This window comes from Aythya ferina, assembly GCF_964211825.1.
Source record: "Aythya ferina genome assembly, chromosome: 2".
Classification (NCBI taxonomy): Eukaryota; Metazoa; Chordata; class Aves; order Anseriformes; family Anatidae; genus Aythya; species Aythya ferina.
The window spans coordinates 24,824,480-24,843,787 of NC_140297.1; the positions used below are offsets into that span (position 1 = coordinate 24,824,480).

Here is a 19,308-nt window from a genome sequence, read left to right on the forward strand (position 1 = left end):
CAATGTTTTTGTAACATATCACATTAAGAAAATATCCTAAATGTTTATGTAAACACCAAAGCAAGAACAGTGACACTGACAGCAGGCTCCAGCATCAGTAGCCTGGGAGCTCCTGAGACAGCGTCAGCCACCCCAGTATTCAGCCTGGGGGAGCCTCCACGTCCCTGAGGCTGTGACCTGGCTGGATCTCCCAGGCCCCCCTTCTCTTTCTCTTTCAGGAGGAAATGTGCATATAATATGCCCATCACCTTCAGATGCATGAAGTGAGGGGTTGAAAGAGCAAACCAAGTCTCCTCTCTCTGATGAATCACTGCCTGGTTCCAGCACTGGCCTTGTTAGCTCACTGTCCTCCGAGAGCACCTAATGGATGGAAGCCCTTAATGGAATGGGAAAAAAAAAATACAAAGAAGACAGCCTGGGCCCCTCTCAGCCATGTCAGATCCAGAAGTTTGTTGCAACAGCTCACGTTTTGTCCTTTTTCTCCTTCAGCTGAAGTAGAGGCTTCTTTGGTCTCTGGTAGACCTGTCAGACAACACAACCTGCAGAGCTCGAATGTTTTACAGCAGGGCACTCAGCAGCCACAGCAGCTTGAGGGAGGCAGCAGCTGTCGGGTCTTGGTTTCTTCTGGACTTCCCAAGGTGCTGGGAGCCCACTGTTAGAGCAATGTGCAGAGGCAGCTTCACCCGTCTTTCTGCATTTCTGCTGGCACGGTCAGTGGCTAATCCAGAAAAGAAAACTGCAGCGTGACCCACCAAATTATTGAGGCATAAAAGGCTAAGAGTGAGAAAGATGAATCTCCTTATGGATGCTGTATGACGGTGAAAGGCATTAGCACAGTTTATAGTATCCTGTATTTGAAATAGGGAATTGTTTCCTAGATTAGTTTTGACCCCGTCACTTCTCTCCTTGCTGTCTTCCAGAGATTGGTTTCTTGCTATCACATCAAATGTAAGCTGTTTGCCTTCACCTGAAGTGCTTTCCTGGGCTATCCCCATTCTATCGTCTTTCATTTTCTTTTGATAACATGATGATTATAGTTCAATTAGCCATTTGCTAAATTTTCAATACCTCTATGCTGAGTCTTGGTTATAGGAGAGGTTGCACTTGTCTGTTCGAAGCCACATTGTTGCTCTTTTATAATCCTTCTTAAAATTCTCCCTTTCCTTTGACTCTGAGAAACGAGAATCTAAAAATTGGAGAGTGTTATGTAGAGCAGAATTTTGCTGTTTTTCTTAATTCACCTTGCTGTATCATATCTGTATCACATATAGCCCTTTATTGTGCACATAGGCTGTAGGGTTTTTTTTAGGGAAGCAGATGTCACTGTTTTGCAGTACATGCTGCATGTTCCTAAAACTCCCAGATGTTATGGTAATGTATATATTATTTTGGGCAGTGCGCTTCCATCTTTTATTATTCATTCCTGAACACTGTGCTGCCATCTAATATATCCACACTCCATCAAAAAATAAATAGGTCATTCAGCTTGCAGTGGAACTAATGAAATTTACAAGTTCTGCACTGCACTAACTTGAGCTCTTAATTTCTCTAGAGCCACCCTCCACAGACATGGGTTCTCCCATGCATTCACAGACCTCTGCCTAAATAGCACAGAATCACAGAATCCTCTAGGTTGGAAGAGACCTCCAAGATCACCTAGTCTAACCTCTGACCTAACAATAACAAGTCCTCCACTAAACCATATCACTGAGCTCTACATCTAAACGTCTTTTAAAGACCTCCAGGGATGGTGACTCAACCACTTCCCTGGGCAGCCCATTCCAGTGCCTCACAACCCTTTCAGTAAAGAAGTTCTTCCTAATATCCAACCTAAATTGTGCTTCAGCTTCTCAGCAGAATCACCCTGCCCCATCTTCTCAGGTTCCCTGAGGGCACCATCTGACCTCCTTAGACTCCTAGCACCCCCTCTCATCCATCGCCAGGTTTGTTCAATGCGTGGGGCAGGAGGCAGCGTGTGCTGCAGCTGACGCAAGCTAGCCATGTGCTAATTGCCCGAAATAAGTGTGCAGCAATTGATGCTCTTATCTTCTAATTTCAGACGATGGGAGAAGTTTTTGTGCTTTTTTGCTCATTGAGGTCACTAGTGGGATCTGCGTTACTGATTTTCCTGAAGATTTGAGTAATGCGATATCTTTCAGGCATTTGTTCTTGTCTAATTTTGTTTATGGCCTCAAGAACTATTGGTGGTGGATAGGGGACTAATGGGTAATACAATAGCGTAAACTTTTTGTATTAACAAACTTGACTGCTTGACTGAAAGTTATTCTTACAAGTTGTTTTTGAGATCCCAGCTGGTGAAGGTATTAGACATTATTTATTTTGGTTTATGTGGAGAGAAATAATGAACTGCTGGTTTATTGAAAAGGGCAAAGATGTTTTCATGGTTTTGTACACTATTTCATTAAAGCCTAAAACTATGGAATATTTACAGTAATGCAGCTATTTGTATGTCTGGAAGCACATTAATGTAAAGAACTGAAAGCCGTGATGTGGTAATGTGACCATGCAGGAGCCTTCTTGAACACTATGAACATAGCATCGGGATATGCTTATATTGTAAAATACAGGGACCACAGAAAGACACAAAATGCTGCAGAATCCAGTGTGATTGAAGAATCTTGGCTGTGGTTTGTGTTTATAACAGGGTGTGCATCTCCTTTCAGATCATCTACTTCTATGTTATTATGAGAAGCGTGCAGGTGCTTAATGCAGTTGCTTGACTCTGATGGCAGGGGAGGACGGGGTCACCATGCTCAGCATGCTGAATTAGCTCGTTTAGCAGATCTCTTGTCCCACAGTGGCATCAAGCAGTAGGACACAACTCCAAAAAAAGGATTGCTTCACCACAGTTTTGAAGGAAAAGGGGATGAAAGTGGAGGCCGCCAAGGGCACTGCACTCCTTCTAGAGTGGCCCAGACCAAGGGACATGCACTGGTGATGTCAGGATGAAAAGTTTTCCCTCCTCTTCACCAAATGACCTGTCAGAGGAACTGCAGAGAGGGGACAGCACAAGGCTCCAGCCTGCAACATCCCGTACAGCATGGGGCCTGAGCAAAGCTTTAAGAGACTTGGATGCAAAGTAAAGGTGTCCAAGCTTACTCAGTCCTGCTTGTTGTTACTCTTGCAATTAATGTGACTTGTAAGTTCACAACAGCTGAAGCAGGACTGCTCTGGGGGAACAAAAGTGCATTGTAGCTGTTCCCCAGAGTTTCCCCAAATCCTTTTCACGTGGATTATATATACATCCTGATCTTAGATTTTCTGCAACAGTAGACCCCTTGCATTCCTCTATTTTGTCTATGAGGTGGTCTGGGCCTGGTGACTTTGCTGGAGAGCGAATAGGGAAGTTTGAGATGGTCCCAACCAGCTGAACATAAGGTACCGGGCACATAGAGGCTCCTGCCCTGCCTGATGGTAGGTACCAAACACAATCAAATTCAGTTTCCTAACCTGCTGTGGCTGGCATATTTGGATCCCAGAGAGCGTGTTGTGGAGGGAAGGATCTGGCATGGAGCAGTGTGCACGGGGTGACTGTGCACAAAAGAGACCTCCTGGAAGGTTCACTGTGCTACCAGCTGCAGCCTGGTGCTGAGTCCCCTCTCTGTCCCTCTGACACAAAATGCAATGTGCTCTTTCAGACTGCACGGCCCGATAAGCCTCTGCTGTCCCATCTCATGAGCTGAGCTGTGCTGGGATGCTCTGTTTGCCCAGGCTTCCTATAACTCCATCTGCTGGTCCCCTACCTCAGGTAAAGGTGAGAGGCAGGGGAGTAGGGCAGCTGGCAGTTCCTTCAAGTTCTTGTAAGGTGCAATTAGATAGTGCCATTATAATGCCTGGCATTGTATGGATCCATCCGCTGTTGGTCTGTGTCATTTTTCAAACAGGATTAACATTTTTAAGAATCTGCTTAGCAGTACTGTTAAGATGGGGCCATAATGATTTTATGATAATAAATCCTGTGCTTTGTGTATTGGTCTTGCTGGCACAAAAACCTGCTGCTTACACCCATCAACATGTGCATAGGTACTTCAAGCACATTTTTACTTGATATTCTGTAAGTAACAGTTAACTCAGGTCTGATTTCGTGCATACTTTGGAAGAATTTTACCTCCTTGTTTAAGGATTTGACTGTGTTTTTGCTATGATTTGGAATCTCTTCTAATCTTTAATTCACTTCTCTTTCACGGAAGTTCATCCTTGTCTGCTAATACAGATAGATATTGACCATCTTTTTATTTTCTGTATGTTTAAAGAGTCTATGTAGTTAAAATATTTAATAGGGAAATAGTCCAAGAAGAATTGGAAATTTGTGTGTGTCTATAAGGACTTCATCAATTAATGAACAGAATTTACAGGCCCTAAGTAATCTTCACATGCATGCTTACAGTGCTGTAGTTCCAGGTGAATTCACCTAGCAAAGAGTGCTTTACGGAATAACTGAAATACTGTTTGTCTTTTTAGGCTGTGAAGCATGTTACAGAACCTCGCGAGTGGATGAAGGGGAAAGGAAAAAGTGCCATTGATAGCTAGAATAGCAACATGGGAAATACAACTACCAAATTCCGCAAAGCTCTTATAAATGGAGATGAAAATCTGGCCTGCCAAATATATGAGAGCAATCCTCAACTAAAAGAAACTCTTGACCCAAATACTTCTTATGGAGAAACTTACCAGCACAATACTCCACTACATTATGCTGCTAGGCATGGAATGAACCGTATCCTGGGGTGAGTATAATTCAGTGTTTTATTTGTGTATATACTGGTCTAAGAAATGCAAGAGTTATAGCTGAGTTATAAATATCTTACGTGTGTGTGTATATATATATATATATACATATGTATGTGTGTTGCAGACAGAATTTGTAAGATTTTCAATAGAAAACATGCAAGTTAATCTATAATCCCAGGCTGCTATAACAGGTGTTAATTTTATTTTTAGGTGTTAATTTTAGTGTCTGTTCCTTCTTCATAACATTAATCTTGGACAGTTTTAGTTTGCTTTCTGAAGATTCCTATACCATAGTTGTTTTTTTAAAAGTAATGCCCATTCCACTGTTCTCGATGTGTTTTCCTGTTTTAAAATGATCTGTTTGTATCATACCTAATTCATACCATACTGATTGCATATATTTCCAGATGGGACAGTATGTTTTTTCTTGTGTTAAAGAATAAACAGGCAGCTTTTATTCTTCCATTTTGGATAATCGCAGCAAACGTGAATATCATGATAATGAATAAATTTATTATTGCTGCAGTTGACATGCACAGCAATCCCTAATGTTAGCTACTTCCATTCTTCTGTATTTTTTGTCAGTGCTTTAAAATCAATTAAAGATTAACATCAAAGAGTTAGGCATCTTATCCATGTCCAGAGATCACAGGTACAAGCTGTTCCAGCCTAGTGTTTCATGAATCTTATTCCAAGTAGACATTGCTAAACCTCTTCTTTAGTAAGTAATGAGTTAGAGAGAATTTCATAAATAGCCTCTTATTTATGTTAGGAAATAGAATATAAATATATACTCTTTTTTTTTTTTTCAATATTCTTTTTAGTTCAGTGTTTATATCTACTCATGGGCCTGTGGTATTCAAGTTTGTGTTGTCCCTCTTATGTTGAGGGACTTTACTAGCCACTAACCATATTTTTTTCGTTGGTGTTTTAGATTCATTTAACAACTTGTTATACTTTATAGCTTCTGTTTCTCTCTTCTCCCCTACTTAACCGATGTTTTCATTTCACCACTGAATCATTCTTTTTTATTTTCTAACATGCCAAAATGTTCCTTTTCCCCCAGGTTTTTTTTTTTTTTTTTTTTTTTTTTTAATAAACCTGATTTAAAATAGCATTCAGTTTTTATTTACATTTTACGTGATTTTTTTTCTCTGCAATTTGCAGGTTCTTTCTCTCAGTTTAAGAAAATACAGCCTCTTTGAAAGGAAACAAGAAATTGTTTGCATAAATGGAAAGAAATGGAGTCATAATTGCTGTCTGCTGAGCAGTCCATTAGTTAATTCATATTTTGCCATTATGATGAGATCTAGAATAACTGCTTTGCATTAAAAATAATCAGTAATTTAGAAATCACATTTGCTACTAGCTACGTGGGACCTTTAGAATCTAAGCCTCACAGGACAATGCAGTTTTATTGTGTGCATGTTACAAACAAATGATCAAAAGAATCATTCCTTTTTCTAATTTCTGTCCATGATTTATAATTTTTTTTTGCTAGTGAATGGTGAAGGTACCTGTATTTGCTAGAATCTGCTAATGAAATCCTGGACTTTTGGAATTGTCATTTTTGCTGAGTAATTTGTTGTGTGGTTTTTTTTTTTTTTTTTTTTTTTTGTTTGTTTGTTTGTTTTACTACTTTTCATCTGTCTTTGTAATGGCTTTGTTCAAAACTCATCAGTGACACATACTAGAGAACAATTTTACCTTTTTATGCGAAAGACATAGTAAGGGTGAATAAATATCGTACTTATACTGTACCTGTTTGCAAAGTCGGTAGTAGAAAGGGCACAAGTGTTTCCCAGTTAAGCCTCCTCCCTTTGGTACAGAAAGTCCTGGATATGGTAGAGATTAAATAAACTGAATATTGAAATGAATGCTTCGATTTACAGGTGAGGTACAGTATCGAAAAATAATTGAACTTTAATCTGTATGTATTTTGAGAGAGATTTGCAATTATGGGATGCCCATAATACTGTAATGTTGTATATATATTTCTTTATGGAATGTTTTAAATATTTGGGAACCTATAGTGACAGTGACTTGTAGCTGAAACTCTAGACAATATTTTGTATGCCATAACGTTCAGTTTTTCTTCATAGGCTCATACTTGTGCTGTTGTAGGTAGATATGAACTAACACGTCCATATTCATTTCTCAAAATAGAGTAGCATGATGCAGTTGTCAGTACACCTTTTGAATAACATGATATATTAAGAGAGATGTTCTGGGATGTTCGGAAATAACCTGACAGGGCTCTTGCCCAATACTAAAACAACGGGACAAAATCCCTGATGTAAGGCTAGTGGTGACTGTCAAAAGACTCAGTGAAATCATAGGCACTAAGTTTGCAATGAAAGGGAGCTGAGGACATCCTGGTATAGTCATGTCGGAGGTGAAGAAAATGAAGGAACTGGAGAAAAGGTTAAAGGGTCATGAAGCAAAACACCTGATCTGATCAAACCTTACATAATCCATCATGAACTCTCCAGGCAGAAACTTACACAGACAAAAATTTCTCAACCATTTTGAACCACGTAGTTGTTTTATACAAGGTCAGCAATCTGAGTCACCTGGTTGCTGTGCTTTTCAACCAGCTTTTACAGTCCAGAAACTGTATTTAGTGTATAATCAAACTGTAGCCTCATACTTACTGATATATCTTTGAAAATGTGCCATTAATTTCTTTTCTCTTCACAAGATTCAGCAAGAACGTATTAAAATACTCAGATTATATCTATGATAATTTTTCATAAGTACCATAGAAAGCTTTGATATATTAGTAATGTTGAAATAAAAGATGGAAAATAGTTAGGCATTCAGTTAATATGTAACTTTTGCTCAGTCTGCAGCCGATATAATGTTTACCTCACAGATCACTCTGTTTTACCAAGCTTTTAATGTTTAAAAACCAAAACCTGCTGCTCGTGGCTAATTAGCACAAACGAGAACGTTCGAAGTACTGCTTGAAGTTGCCAGAAGCTGTGTAGTTCAGCAGTTCCCAGGGGCCGAGAGCTGTCTCACTTGCTCTGCCCAGTCAGGATGTGTAAACAGGTGGCTGGTCCGTATATTTGGCCATGCCCTGTGCCTGATCACTGCTGTCTGTCCTGACTTCAGATGTATATTTTTCCCACTGTTGGACCTTCATCCTGCTCACCTAGAGAGTGAAATAGAATGAGGGCCAACAGTTGCCACTTGTGGTCATGTCCGTGCTGTTTCTGTCTTTCTGGATCACCACATACCATATTGCACACATAAGGTTGTGTGTGTGTCTGCTGGAGATGCATGCTCAGCCTCTACACCGGCTGGACCTAGGGACCTGGGGCCACAGCACCTTGCCTCTCTTGAGCTGCCAGAAAATCTCTCCAGAAAATAAGGTTGCTTTCCGTTTTGGAAGCAAAGAACTAAAAGTTTCAAGTTTACTTCTTGGACTATATTGTAAATATCATGAGAACAATTTGAGTGTCATTTACTAAGTGATTTTGTGTTACAGTCTATGGACATCTGCTGTTGGTACTTGAATTCAGCATTGACTTCCAGAGAAGTTTGCCTTGGCTGTTAATAGATCTGGATCAGAAATGTCATCTGTGTTACAAAATTGTATTGATCTCACTATTCAGATTGTGTTTATTGCAGGCTAATAAACAGGTAGTCTTCCATGAATGATAGGTAAGACTCAGGGAAGAAAAATAAAAGGTTACATAACCATCAGAAACGTCAAGAAGTAATAAAAGATGCGTAATACATTGATTTTGAGAGCTTTGTACGACATACAAATTGATCCTACTCTACATTAACATTTATCACAATCCCCTATGAATGAAAGTCTTGACAGAAGATTCCTGTTTGAGAGGATAGTTTAAATTTCATTTAGTAAATGGGTATAAAAATATTACAGAGCAAGAGCACACAGGGGATTTATTTTCTTTAGAAAATTCAGTCTTCGGATGATCAAGTACCTCAGCTGCCCTCAGGCTTTTTTCCCTAATCCCAAAGTACATTTGGGACCACCTGACTGCTCAGCTTCAAAGAACTGCTATCAATTTGGAAAGGTATCCACCAGGGTCTGGCTGGTGGTGAACCACTCCTGAAATAAGACATCAGCATAGGCTTTTCCAGCGGGTGGCTGAAATGGAGTGCTTGGAAATCATGGGGAAACTACTAATGGTTGAAAGGAAAAACCTTCTTAGATAACCTGTAACTCTGCAAGGTATGTTGTGGTGTGACTTTCAGTGTTGTAATTTTACTTGGAAGCTTTTTGAATCTATGACAGACTTTTTCCAATTTATGCTTCATACTGCTATGTTTGAGCACTTTGTGAGTATCTGAGCCCAAGGTGGCTTGTTTGTAGCAGTTACTACTGGTCCTGGGCTGACGGTGGAGAGGAGAGGAGAGAAGGTGACAGAAACATGAGGCTGTGGGGGACAGAAGGGGCTTGTGAGGTTGATTTTTTCTAGAACAGCAAAAGTAAAGATTTCCTGTTACAAAAGAGTGTGGAAATTGGGGTGAATCCTGAAACTGAAAAAAGTTACTTTTTTTTTTTTTTAAACATTCTTGATGCCTGTCTAACAGTGATAATGGTAAAGGAACTCATACATTTAATGCATAACTAAACAAGCCAGAGAGAAGCGTTGGTAGATGTGTCCAAGACCTGGCTATAGGAAGTATTTATTGTTTCATTGCTAGGATTTGGGAAGTAATTTTCACTGCAGTAGAATTAGAGCAGATCAAATACCAGTGGATTCTCAGCTGAAATTTCCTGATAAGTTAATAAATGTGCAGCTTTGGGTATTTCAGGTCAATGCATGCTACAGCCTTGTCTTAACTAATCTAGCTTTTATAGCTACTTAAGAGATTTCAATAAGGACTGATCTAGGCAATTATAATGTCACCAGAGAAAGTCTGTTGAGACCACCAATATGCTGCATGGGATAAACTTGACAGAAAATCTGTTGACATCAGAAGGAGCATTGTATTGTTTACGGCACATTTGGGACTTCCCATGCCAGTTTTTGTTGGTTGTTATTCCTTTTGCAGTCATGTTGAAAACTAGTTTTGGATACGTTGGAGGGAGATCTGTGCAGCCTGTATCTCAGAACATGACTTCTCTCAAGTGGAGAGCTGTGGCCTAACCTGGCAGGCAGCTCGGCACCACACGGCCGCTCACTCGCTCTCCCCAGGTGGGATGGGGGAGAGAACTCATGGGCTGAGATACAATTTATGAGGTAAGGCAGAAGCTGTGTGTGCATGCAAAGCAAAGCAAGGAATTTGCCTGATGCCCCATGGGGTGGGTGGGACACCCGTTTGGGCAGCCTGGGCCAGCTGTCCTGGCTGTCCCCTCCCAGCTCCCGGTGCACCCCCAGCCCCTCACTGGCTGGGCAGCGTGTGGAGCAGGAGAGGCCTTGGCTCTGGGTGAGCACTGCCAGCAACAACTGCACATCCGTGTGTTACCAGCATTGTTTTCATCCTAAATCCCAAATGCAAAAATCCATAAACAACAGCAGGCAGACTTTATATTAATGGTAGCCTGGCCTACAAGTAAAGCTCAAACAACAGTCAGCTGCTATGGTTTTAGCTCTTAAAAAAGAACTTTTCCTGACTGATTTCAAATTATTTTAATCTTAGTATGTTGAATATATGTGTGGTGCCTGTTACAGGTTCTACTGTTGAGTGTGTTTATTTATGGTTTCACCTTGCACCCTTTATAATACCAGAAATCTTAGGTTGCGGTGCTCTTTCCTCCACATGTTTAAAGACTGTTCAAATGTTGTTATTAGACTTGCCATCTATTCCCTGCATTGTCCTTTTTGTTTCCTTGAAAATCACATACTGCAAAAATAAGACCTCGATGTTTGTGAATGGAAAGATGAGATACATCAATGCAGTATGCTGTTAAAGATTTTTTATTCTGTGTTGTCTGTTCTCCTTAGCAGAACCCTGTGACTATTTGACCACAGGCAAAGTAAAATTATATTTGAGTTGTAAAGGAATAAAGCATAGCTTTGGTCCTAATCAAGGAGGACTGAATCTTTATTTCAACTGACTTTGTTACCAGGTAGAGTTTGTGACTGTCATGTTGATTGGTACCCGCTGAATTGTGTCAAATGGCTTAACCTCACTCTGGAGCTGGAGGCACACGTGGCTTCCTCATCAGAGGAACCTACTGCCTCAGTAGGTACAGGAATAGTGAGTGACTGGGAGACTTGCAGTTTCTGATAAACTGAAATCTGTCAGAAATAATTAGCTCTTACAGCTAAATGCAATATCCAGCTAACATATTCAGTGACGTTATATATATAAACTGTAGGTGAATCAATTTTTTAAAATTACATATTTTTCAATTTAAATAAAATTATTTCACTGAGACATTTAAGAAGAATAAAAAGTGTATTCTGTTGGTATCATTAAAGATCAAGCGATGTACAGATTGAAAGGGTTTTTCTGGAGGGAGGAAGGGAGAGAGGAAGATGAGACAATCTCTATTTTACATTCATAGTCTTTGAGAAAGAAAAAGAATAGAACTGCTAGAAGGCCCATTAGTAATTGTGTAATGTCATCATTTTTGCCACATAAATAATGTCAACACTAGATGTCATACACTGCAAGGTGATTTACAAGCTGATATGAAGATAACAGTCTGTGTGCAGAAATACAAAGTTGCGTGTTTAAATGGTGAAGATGAATCCAATCCTTGGTAGTTTCATGCTTATTATTTCATCCGGCATTTGTTTGAACCAATATAAAAAGAATCTCACAATTACCTGGGAAGATCATTCTGTGTGGATAGTCTTTTTGAAAAAATGGGTTCAAAGGAGGCATTTGGAAAGGAGGCTGAGAGGATCACACCTAAGTTAGGGATTTGATTCTAACTCTAAAGAAACGTATAGCATTAAGGACCAGAGAAAGATGAAAATCATACAGATTTTGCATCGCAGAAGGCATTTAGTCACAAAAGTTGCTGGTAAGCAGCCAGTTCCAGTGGAAGCCACTTCTAATTTGGCATGCAGCTCTTTTTCTTTTGAAATCTCACTTAGATTATTGAAATAAAAGCCAGAAGTGCTTTTCAGTGGATCATAGAAGCAGCATTCCTAATTGTCCAACAACAGAACAAGCTCAAAGCACTCCAAAACAAAATCCAATCATTCTCCAATTAAGGGTAACTTCAGGATGTTTTTGACACCTTTTTGTATCAGGAATGGCTTAGTTCTGTTTTGGTCTGCTGTTCCTTCTGACAGGCTTTAGAACCATGTATAAAGTATGATTTTTTTTTTTGTCCCACAGCATAACAACTATAAGGATTAACCAAGTTTTGTGTTCCTTGCTTTTAGTGTAGAGTATCTTTGGATCTGTGCTCTACGATTCCATTGTGTCCCTTGGACACTACTGCACATTGTCCCTCTACGTCTTCTGTGTTCTACCAAGCCAAAGGTTGCTACTTACAAAAGTTCATACTCAGTCCTAATAGCTGATGCAAAACCACCGAAACAAACTTTTCAAGATATTTGCATCTTTTTAGTAAATAAAATAGCAAGTTCTTTGTTGATGTGTATCTGTGTAAGACCTTTCTTAGAGGTCTTTAGGTGATGGGTTGCTATGTCAACGTGAGTCAATCCCAAACTGGAATCAGGTCCAGGTGCTGACCTACCCTGAATCACTAATAATCTGTTTGAAACAAGCTGTCTGGAGAGGCAATAGGTGAAATTGCAGCAATGCTGTGGAAAAGATTGTGAGGCTTTTTTGAGCCAGTTTAAGAGAGATTGAACACTGTGCTTGAGTTCTAGGCGGTATTTTTGCATTGAACGTTACATTAAGCCCATAAGTGAAACAGGCCCAGAGGAGCAAATGTTGGCAAAGATTTCCATTTTAACCTTAGATTGCTCTAAGATATGATTCATATGCACCATAGTTTGGACTTGATCCTCAAATTAACATTTATCTATGAAAATCTGCAGAAATTGTTTGAGTACTCAGGAAGTGGATTTAATTCATTTTGCCAGATGTACTGTATTTGATAAGAGTCATAGGAATGGGAAAAAATGGAAGGCATTTCTGTTTAGGAAAAATACAGCATCTGGGGCCAGAGTGGAGTCCTTGACATAAGAGATCTTAAAATGTTTGTGAAGACTTCAAATTTCAGAATGAAGAATTAGCTCTTCACAGACCTCCATCAGCAGTGAAGTACAGTGTCCTTGACAGCCTCTCCACTGCTTCCTATGTTTTGTCATTAGCCCAGATTGCTCCTGGTTTAACCTTGCACCTTTTTTAGCAGGATATTACTAATGTTTACAGGAATTTTGGCAATGCTCATAACAGTTCTTAGGCAAGGGGCCAGCTGAATTTATGGCTTATAAAAAGTTGGGGTAGTAGTCCCACAGTATTTTGTTTTTGGTTTTGTTTGATAAATAGGCAGAGTTTAATGATCTGTCAGCAGATTCTTTATCTTAAAATAGAAATAGGCACTGTCTCCTACCCATTTTTATTTATTTATTTTTTTTACTGAATACAGATTCTTGGGCTATAGGAGAAGCTTAAGAGTTGATGAAACAGAGAAGTACCTGCAAGTAATAAATAATTTTCTACTAACACACAATGAATAAAAAATAAACAACAATAAAAAACAATAATTATTGTACTAGTTGAGGCTGCCTAGGGAAATAATATTTTTCACAACACTATTTAAACTAACCTATACTTGTATGCAGCTGTCAGTCATGACTAAAAAAAAATGAAGTGCTTCCTAGAACACTACAGTTGTTTGTTACAGTACATTTTAGGGGGAAGTACTTCAGGTTAATGACATAACGGAACGGTGATTATTCAAGGTTTTTATGCATCAGTATTGACCCATTGTGTTGGAAGATGAATGATTCAATAACTATGATTTAATTCATGACATGAGATTCTTAAATTACTGAATAAAAGGGCTTGGGTTTTCAGTATATGTCTTGGGCATACTTCTCTTAATGCTCAAAAAGCTGCTAGCTATAGGTTTATGCTTTCACTGGAGTTTGCAGTATAACTTTTTTAATACTAAGGTGGACGTAAATGGACTAGTTAACTCAAGGACTAGAGGGCATGTTGTGAAAAGGAATCCTATGCAGATTAATTTTCCTTGTTGCTGTTCCTTTTCTAGTACCTTGCATAAAGGTTCCATAAAGTTTCCTTGTACTGCATAAAGTAGTGCAATTTGCTGTGTAGTTTATATAGTATACATAAGTACCTTGCATCAAAATCAGCAAGTTTCACGGTCTTTTAGCAGGTTCAGGTTTGTTTTGGTCTCCAGCTATCAGAACTACCCGTATAATTTCATTTTACTTTTTGGTTTTTATTTTGGTTTTATTTTTCTACACATAAATACATTTTCATATGTTTTATATGCATATTTGTATATATGTGTGTATACATACATATATAGCTATTAATAGGCATAAATACATAGCATTGCATAGAGAAACAGACCATAAATGTAGCTGTTTTCATCACCCTTTTAGTAAAACCTGAAGAAATGGTCGTGTTGATGTTTCCCAGAATGAGGGAATGTGTCAGTTGTTTATTATTCAAGTTCACAGCCCCATGATCTTGAGTCTCTTGCTGCTTTTCTGCAAATACTGGTAGTAGTAGGTGTAAATGTTACAGCCATTTCTTTTTTGCCACTTTTTTCAACACTTTTTTAATGCTTTTGTCACCTCAAGTTTGGATTCTGCAAAGAGCTACAGCTTGAAGCAAAATCTGGAAGCTGTAACTAAAGTCTGACTGCCTTGTGGTTAAGTGGTATTTCCCATAAGCAATACATTTTTTCACTCTACCAGTACATTTCCAGGCAAAATGTAGTTTTTTATACCTCTGAAGTTATGAGCCAAATCACAAGGGTCTACAGCACTGCTCTTTGAAAGTCTTACGCACCAAATACCGTCGGTAAAAATGGGACCCTGCCAAATAATGAATTTGTTGATACAAAATGTATTAATTCACCCGTTTGGGGATGTTAGTCATCTTCTCTGAACTGTAAGCCCTGTATTCAGCTGGGCTTTTCAGCTTTGGTTTGAATCCCCCTTAGACTGAAGAGTTGTCCCTTTGATTTTTGGATGAAATTAAGATGAGGAAAAGGGGGATGCTGGGGCCTATTGAAACCTATTTATATATCCAGAGCAAGGTACTGATTGCCTTTGCTAGCTCTGGTGTTTGTCATACCCATTCATGAGACACAGAAGGTATGCAACAAACAAGGAGAACAAGTAATCAAAACTATTTTTTCCCTACACCAGTGTTGTTTACAGAAAAACACAAATTTGTTCTAGAAAATTTATATTTTAAGTGAGCATTTGAGAGCTGCCTGCAGTAGATGATTCTTACTGAAGATTTTAACATATTTAGAGATGATTGGATAGTTGTTTTTTTTTTACCAGATAGCTTTGACAGAAGGGCAGGCATTGATCTTAGGCAAGGGAATGGCTTTCTAGGGAGGTTTTATAGACTTATCTCTTGGGAAAAAAAAAAAAAAAAAAAAGCTAATATTTCTTGCTGCAGGGTTTGAAAGTCTACCTTGATTAAAGACTTATTTGAGTCGGAATGTTCTTTGTGCTATGAAGTGATAGTAAAACGATGCAATGACAGTTTGACAGTTTAAAAGATTTAAATCCATCCTAGGTCTTTATATCATTTGTTTAATACAGAAAGGTACCTTTCTACTTATTTAAGAACAGAGAATCTGCAAGCAGGCAGGACTCAGACACTTCTTGTTTTAGGGTGATGGTTGGACTTGATGATCTTAAGGTCTTTTTTAACCTAAATGATTGTATGATTCTATTCAATACCTTCTTAAAACAAGAGTTTTATTGTGCTTCTCCCTGAAGCTTAATTTTATGGTGGAAGAAATTTATAGCAATAGTTACTGACTACTAAGGCTGCCTTTTAAATTAACTCTTCAGTCAGAAGTTTTAGTTTTAAAACAGGGCACTGGTTTGACAGCCTTGAAGTTCTGTTTTTATGCAGAAATTCAGCGTAAGACAATTTTCAGGGAATACATATAAGGTGAAACATCTACCTCAAGTTATGAGAGAAAAATTGAATCCATGCAATGTTTGAGTCTTCTACAAAGGTTACCCACATAAATCTTAGTACAGGAAAACTAATGGCTTGCAGCTTATAGTCATTGTAATATGGATGAAATCCCCATAGTTTGGGATTATTAAATAGGACTTCGGTAGAGTTGTCGAGAGAAATACTGCAAGTTTTTAAGTTTTAAGTGTGTTTTGTAAGAAAAAGAGTGTTATTTACAGCTTTTGCAGGTCACCACAGAAACATTGTGCTATTCTGAAATCAATGCATTGTAACCTGATTCAGGAGTGAATCACATGCTTTAAAATATCACAGCACGGAATGTAAGTGATGATAAAGCGCTAAATAAAAACAGAAAACAGAAATGTACATTGTAGTGTTATCAACTCTAAACAGCAATGATTAGATAGCTAAAGATCCTTGAGAAACTTCATTTGGCTTGGGAGGTGACAATGAAGGCCTTCTGGTAATTAAAAAAGCAAAAGGCCTGGCTCGGTGTAATACAGAAATCACAGACAGTTCTTCACTGAATTTTAGAGTGACATTTTACTTTGAATTAAAGAAGTAGCAGAGTCAGCATGTTGGATATAAAGCACCTTGAAGTGGGAGGAAAAGATGTGGTTAACGAATACCCACAAGACGCTCCTGACATTTCAAGTATGTGGGTCTAATTGCAGCCGTCTAGCATGTTAGGCAGACTGAGCTCAAACTTTGAAATAAAATCAAGCTTCACTTGATGGGAAAGGCAAAGTCCACCCCCCATGCAGTACTGAATTGTTTCTGTTGGCTTCATTCGTTGGCTTCTGCTAGCAGGCCGTGAGGCCTTTGTACCAAGTAAAGCCTTTAGCCTCAACACTGCCTTGGGTGCTTGTCCTCAGGAAATCCTGCTGGGGGCTTCTGCAGAGCAGCTGCCATTTGGGTGTCCTCGTACCCTACTGCAGCCCACCGTAGTGGTTGCACAGGGGATCTGGCCCCATCTTTATAACTCTTTCTTATCTGCTCATTCCTGTACATCTAATTGTCATTCCTCATACTTCTAATTCGAAAGTAGCTGCTGCCTTTACAAACTTTGTGTTACACAGAGGCTTAGAAATTGTTTGTTAGGTCTGTACTCCAGGTAAAAATAGCTAGGGCTATTGACTTGAATGTGGAAGAGTTATCTAATTTTTAAAACCAGTGAAAAAGGAGGCAGACAGGAAGTTGTTTACCATCTTTAGCTGCTGTCTGTTTCTTCCTAGGGCAGTGAACTTTGTTGTTTTTGTCTGTTTGTTTTATAAGGAAGATGCAGGGGTTTGGGGATGGACCATTAGGAGACCTGTGGTTAATAACTTTCATGGGTAGTATTAGAAGGGAACAGTAATGTAAAAAGAGAAACAACTTTATTTAATCTTGATTTGACAATGCCTTAGTTAGGACTTAAGGAGTATGAATTGAAAAATGAGCAACTTTATACTTCTTTGTTCATAGAGCAGTTTAAAAATACATTGAAGGCTAAGTTGAGGTGATCTTTACTTGAAGTAAAAATAAAAATGAATTGTAAAAGGAAGTTAACAGAAGAAAATATACTAGTGTATTGTAGTATTGTAAAACAGATTTTATTGCAAAAGAACTAGAAAAATTCAGTTTAGTGAGTCTCCAAAGTTATACCTCGCAGAGACCAAGAGGACTTAGATTTAGCCTTGTGTTTTCTATATGCAGGTTTTACAATGGGTGCCTGCAAATCCTCATATCCAAAGCATCTACCATTCTCATACCTAATTGCCTTCCATGCAATTCATCTCATCATTCATCACTGAGTTCTTTTTTCCTTCTCCTTCGTTCATTTCTTTCCTTGCTTCCATTTTTCTAATCTCTCTCTCCTTCTGTCATCTCATTCTTTCCACTTCTTATTTCAAACTACACAAAGCTTATTCAGTCAAGGAAATGTTATACTTTATTTTGGATATCATTTGATACCAGTTAGTCTTGTCATTTCATGTAATTTGTTGTGAAGCATTTTGCCTGTATTGCTAAATCCCTTTCATCTGAAAACAAACGAGCAAACAAAATATGCTCTCTCTCACTAAGATCTTTAATCTTAAATTCACCATATTCATATTTCATAACAAATGCAACTACCATGTCTGCTATAATGTAATGAGAGAGATTTCTCTAAGGATCATTTTTGCTGCCAAAGTAAGGCTTCTTAAAACGATGAATTAGTTATTTCAGCACAAACTCCTAGAGAAAAGGTACAAGTAGTTTTAACATTGATGTTGCTTATTGAAGACAGCTGGAAGCTGTAAGATGGAGAACAGCTGAATGAGTCTAGCTACAGAAAGGGAAATGTTGTCTTCAAGAAGTTTTAATACTGAAATTTACAATGCCAGCATATGTATCCTGACCTGAAAATGAAAAACGTCAATACATGTTTTGCTGGTTATTGTGAGAACAGTCTCTGTTGATATGTTTTGTTGAAAAACAACAAGGGAACCATTCTATATCAAAACTTTTCATAATATCATAATGTTTTGTGGAAATTTAGTTCTGAGACATTACTTGGCAGTGTTATGTATTCTCACAAAGTATTCCTTCAGAATAATGTCTTATTTTTTATATAATAAAATAAAAAGGTGGAAAATGGATATTGAGGCACCCAAAGCAAATTTCAGTGTGTTCTAGAGGGATTTGAAAAACCTTTCATTTTAGTTATTTTGAAATTTTTAAGTGTTCTGCAAAACCTCATCTCTAAATCTACTTTTTATTTCAAAGTATTGTGAGCTAATTGGAACCATTTCAGTGGTTGGCTCAAAAATTAGATTATGGTTTTGAACACAGTATATATTTTAGGTGATTAGGTTGAGGAGACTAACACAATTTCTTTAATACTAATGTCTAATATTTTTTAACTCTATCATTTTTTTCTAACTGTTGTATTGCTAATTTAAATAAAATATATTTCAACAATACAGACTCAAAACCAGTAAGTAAGTGAATTAGATGCACAAAAACTGTTATTACTCTGTAGCGCTTGGTCTGTTTTTCCCCCATAGTATGACCAGATACACATCCTTTAACATATAGCCATATAGCTAAAAAGCATATGATGAAACAGGCAAGCAAAGTGGTGAACATGTATGTCAGCATCTTCAAGAAAATGGAATGTGATAGATGGCATACAAAGTCCAGTGGTGACTGGAGTGATAGCACAGCTTTTACTTCCAAGGACTTCCAGAAGAGCATGACCTTGTTTTATCACAAAGATTTGGTTAAACCACAATGCATCATCAGTTTTAGAGAACACATGCAAATCTGTGATACAAAAATGGAAATTTATAAATCTTTCTTCAGGCTTACCTGAAGTTTGATGAGATTGAAGCTGTTCTTATAATAAACAAATACAATGGTTTTGTGTGTGTGTTTCTTGTTTGGATGTTTATTTTATTCTGCAATTACAGTAATTGGAACGGAGGGAAAATCAAACAAGGAGAAAGATCATTCAAGATTAGCCACATGTGG

The 19,308-nt window shown here is 38.2% G+C and overlaps 1 protein-coding gene across 3 annotated transcripts in view; it reads left to right on the forward strand.

Annotated features, from left to right (window-relative positions):
• The window catches only part of ANKIB1 (ankyrin repeat and IBR domain containing 1), a 97,153-nt gene that overhangs the window by 27,372 nt on the left and 50,473 nt on the right, over window positions 1-19,308 (forward strand). For all 3 annotated transcript variants that reach the window (XM_084507917.1, XM_084507916.1, XM_084507918.1), the window contains exon 2: window positions 4,483-4,748. In XM_084507917.1, the coding sequence (XP_084364043.1) occupies window positions 4,561-4,748 (188 nt within the window). In that variant the 5' untranslated portion in view covers window positions 4,483-4,560. The remainder of the gene's footprint in view (window positions 1-4,482; window positions 4,749-19,308) is intronic.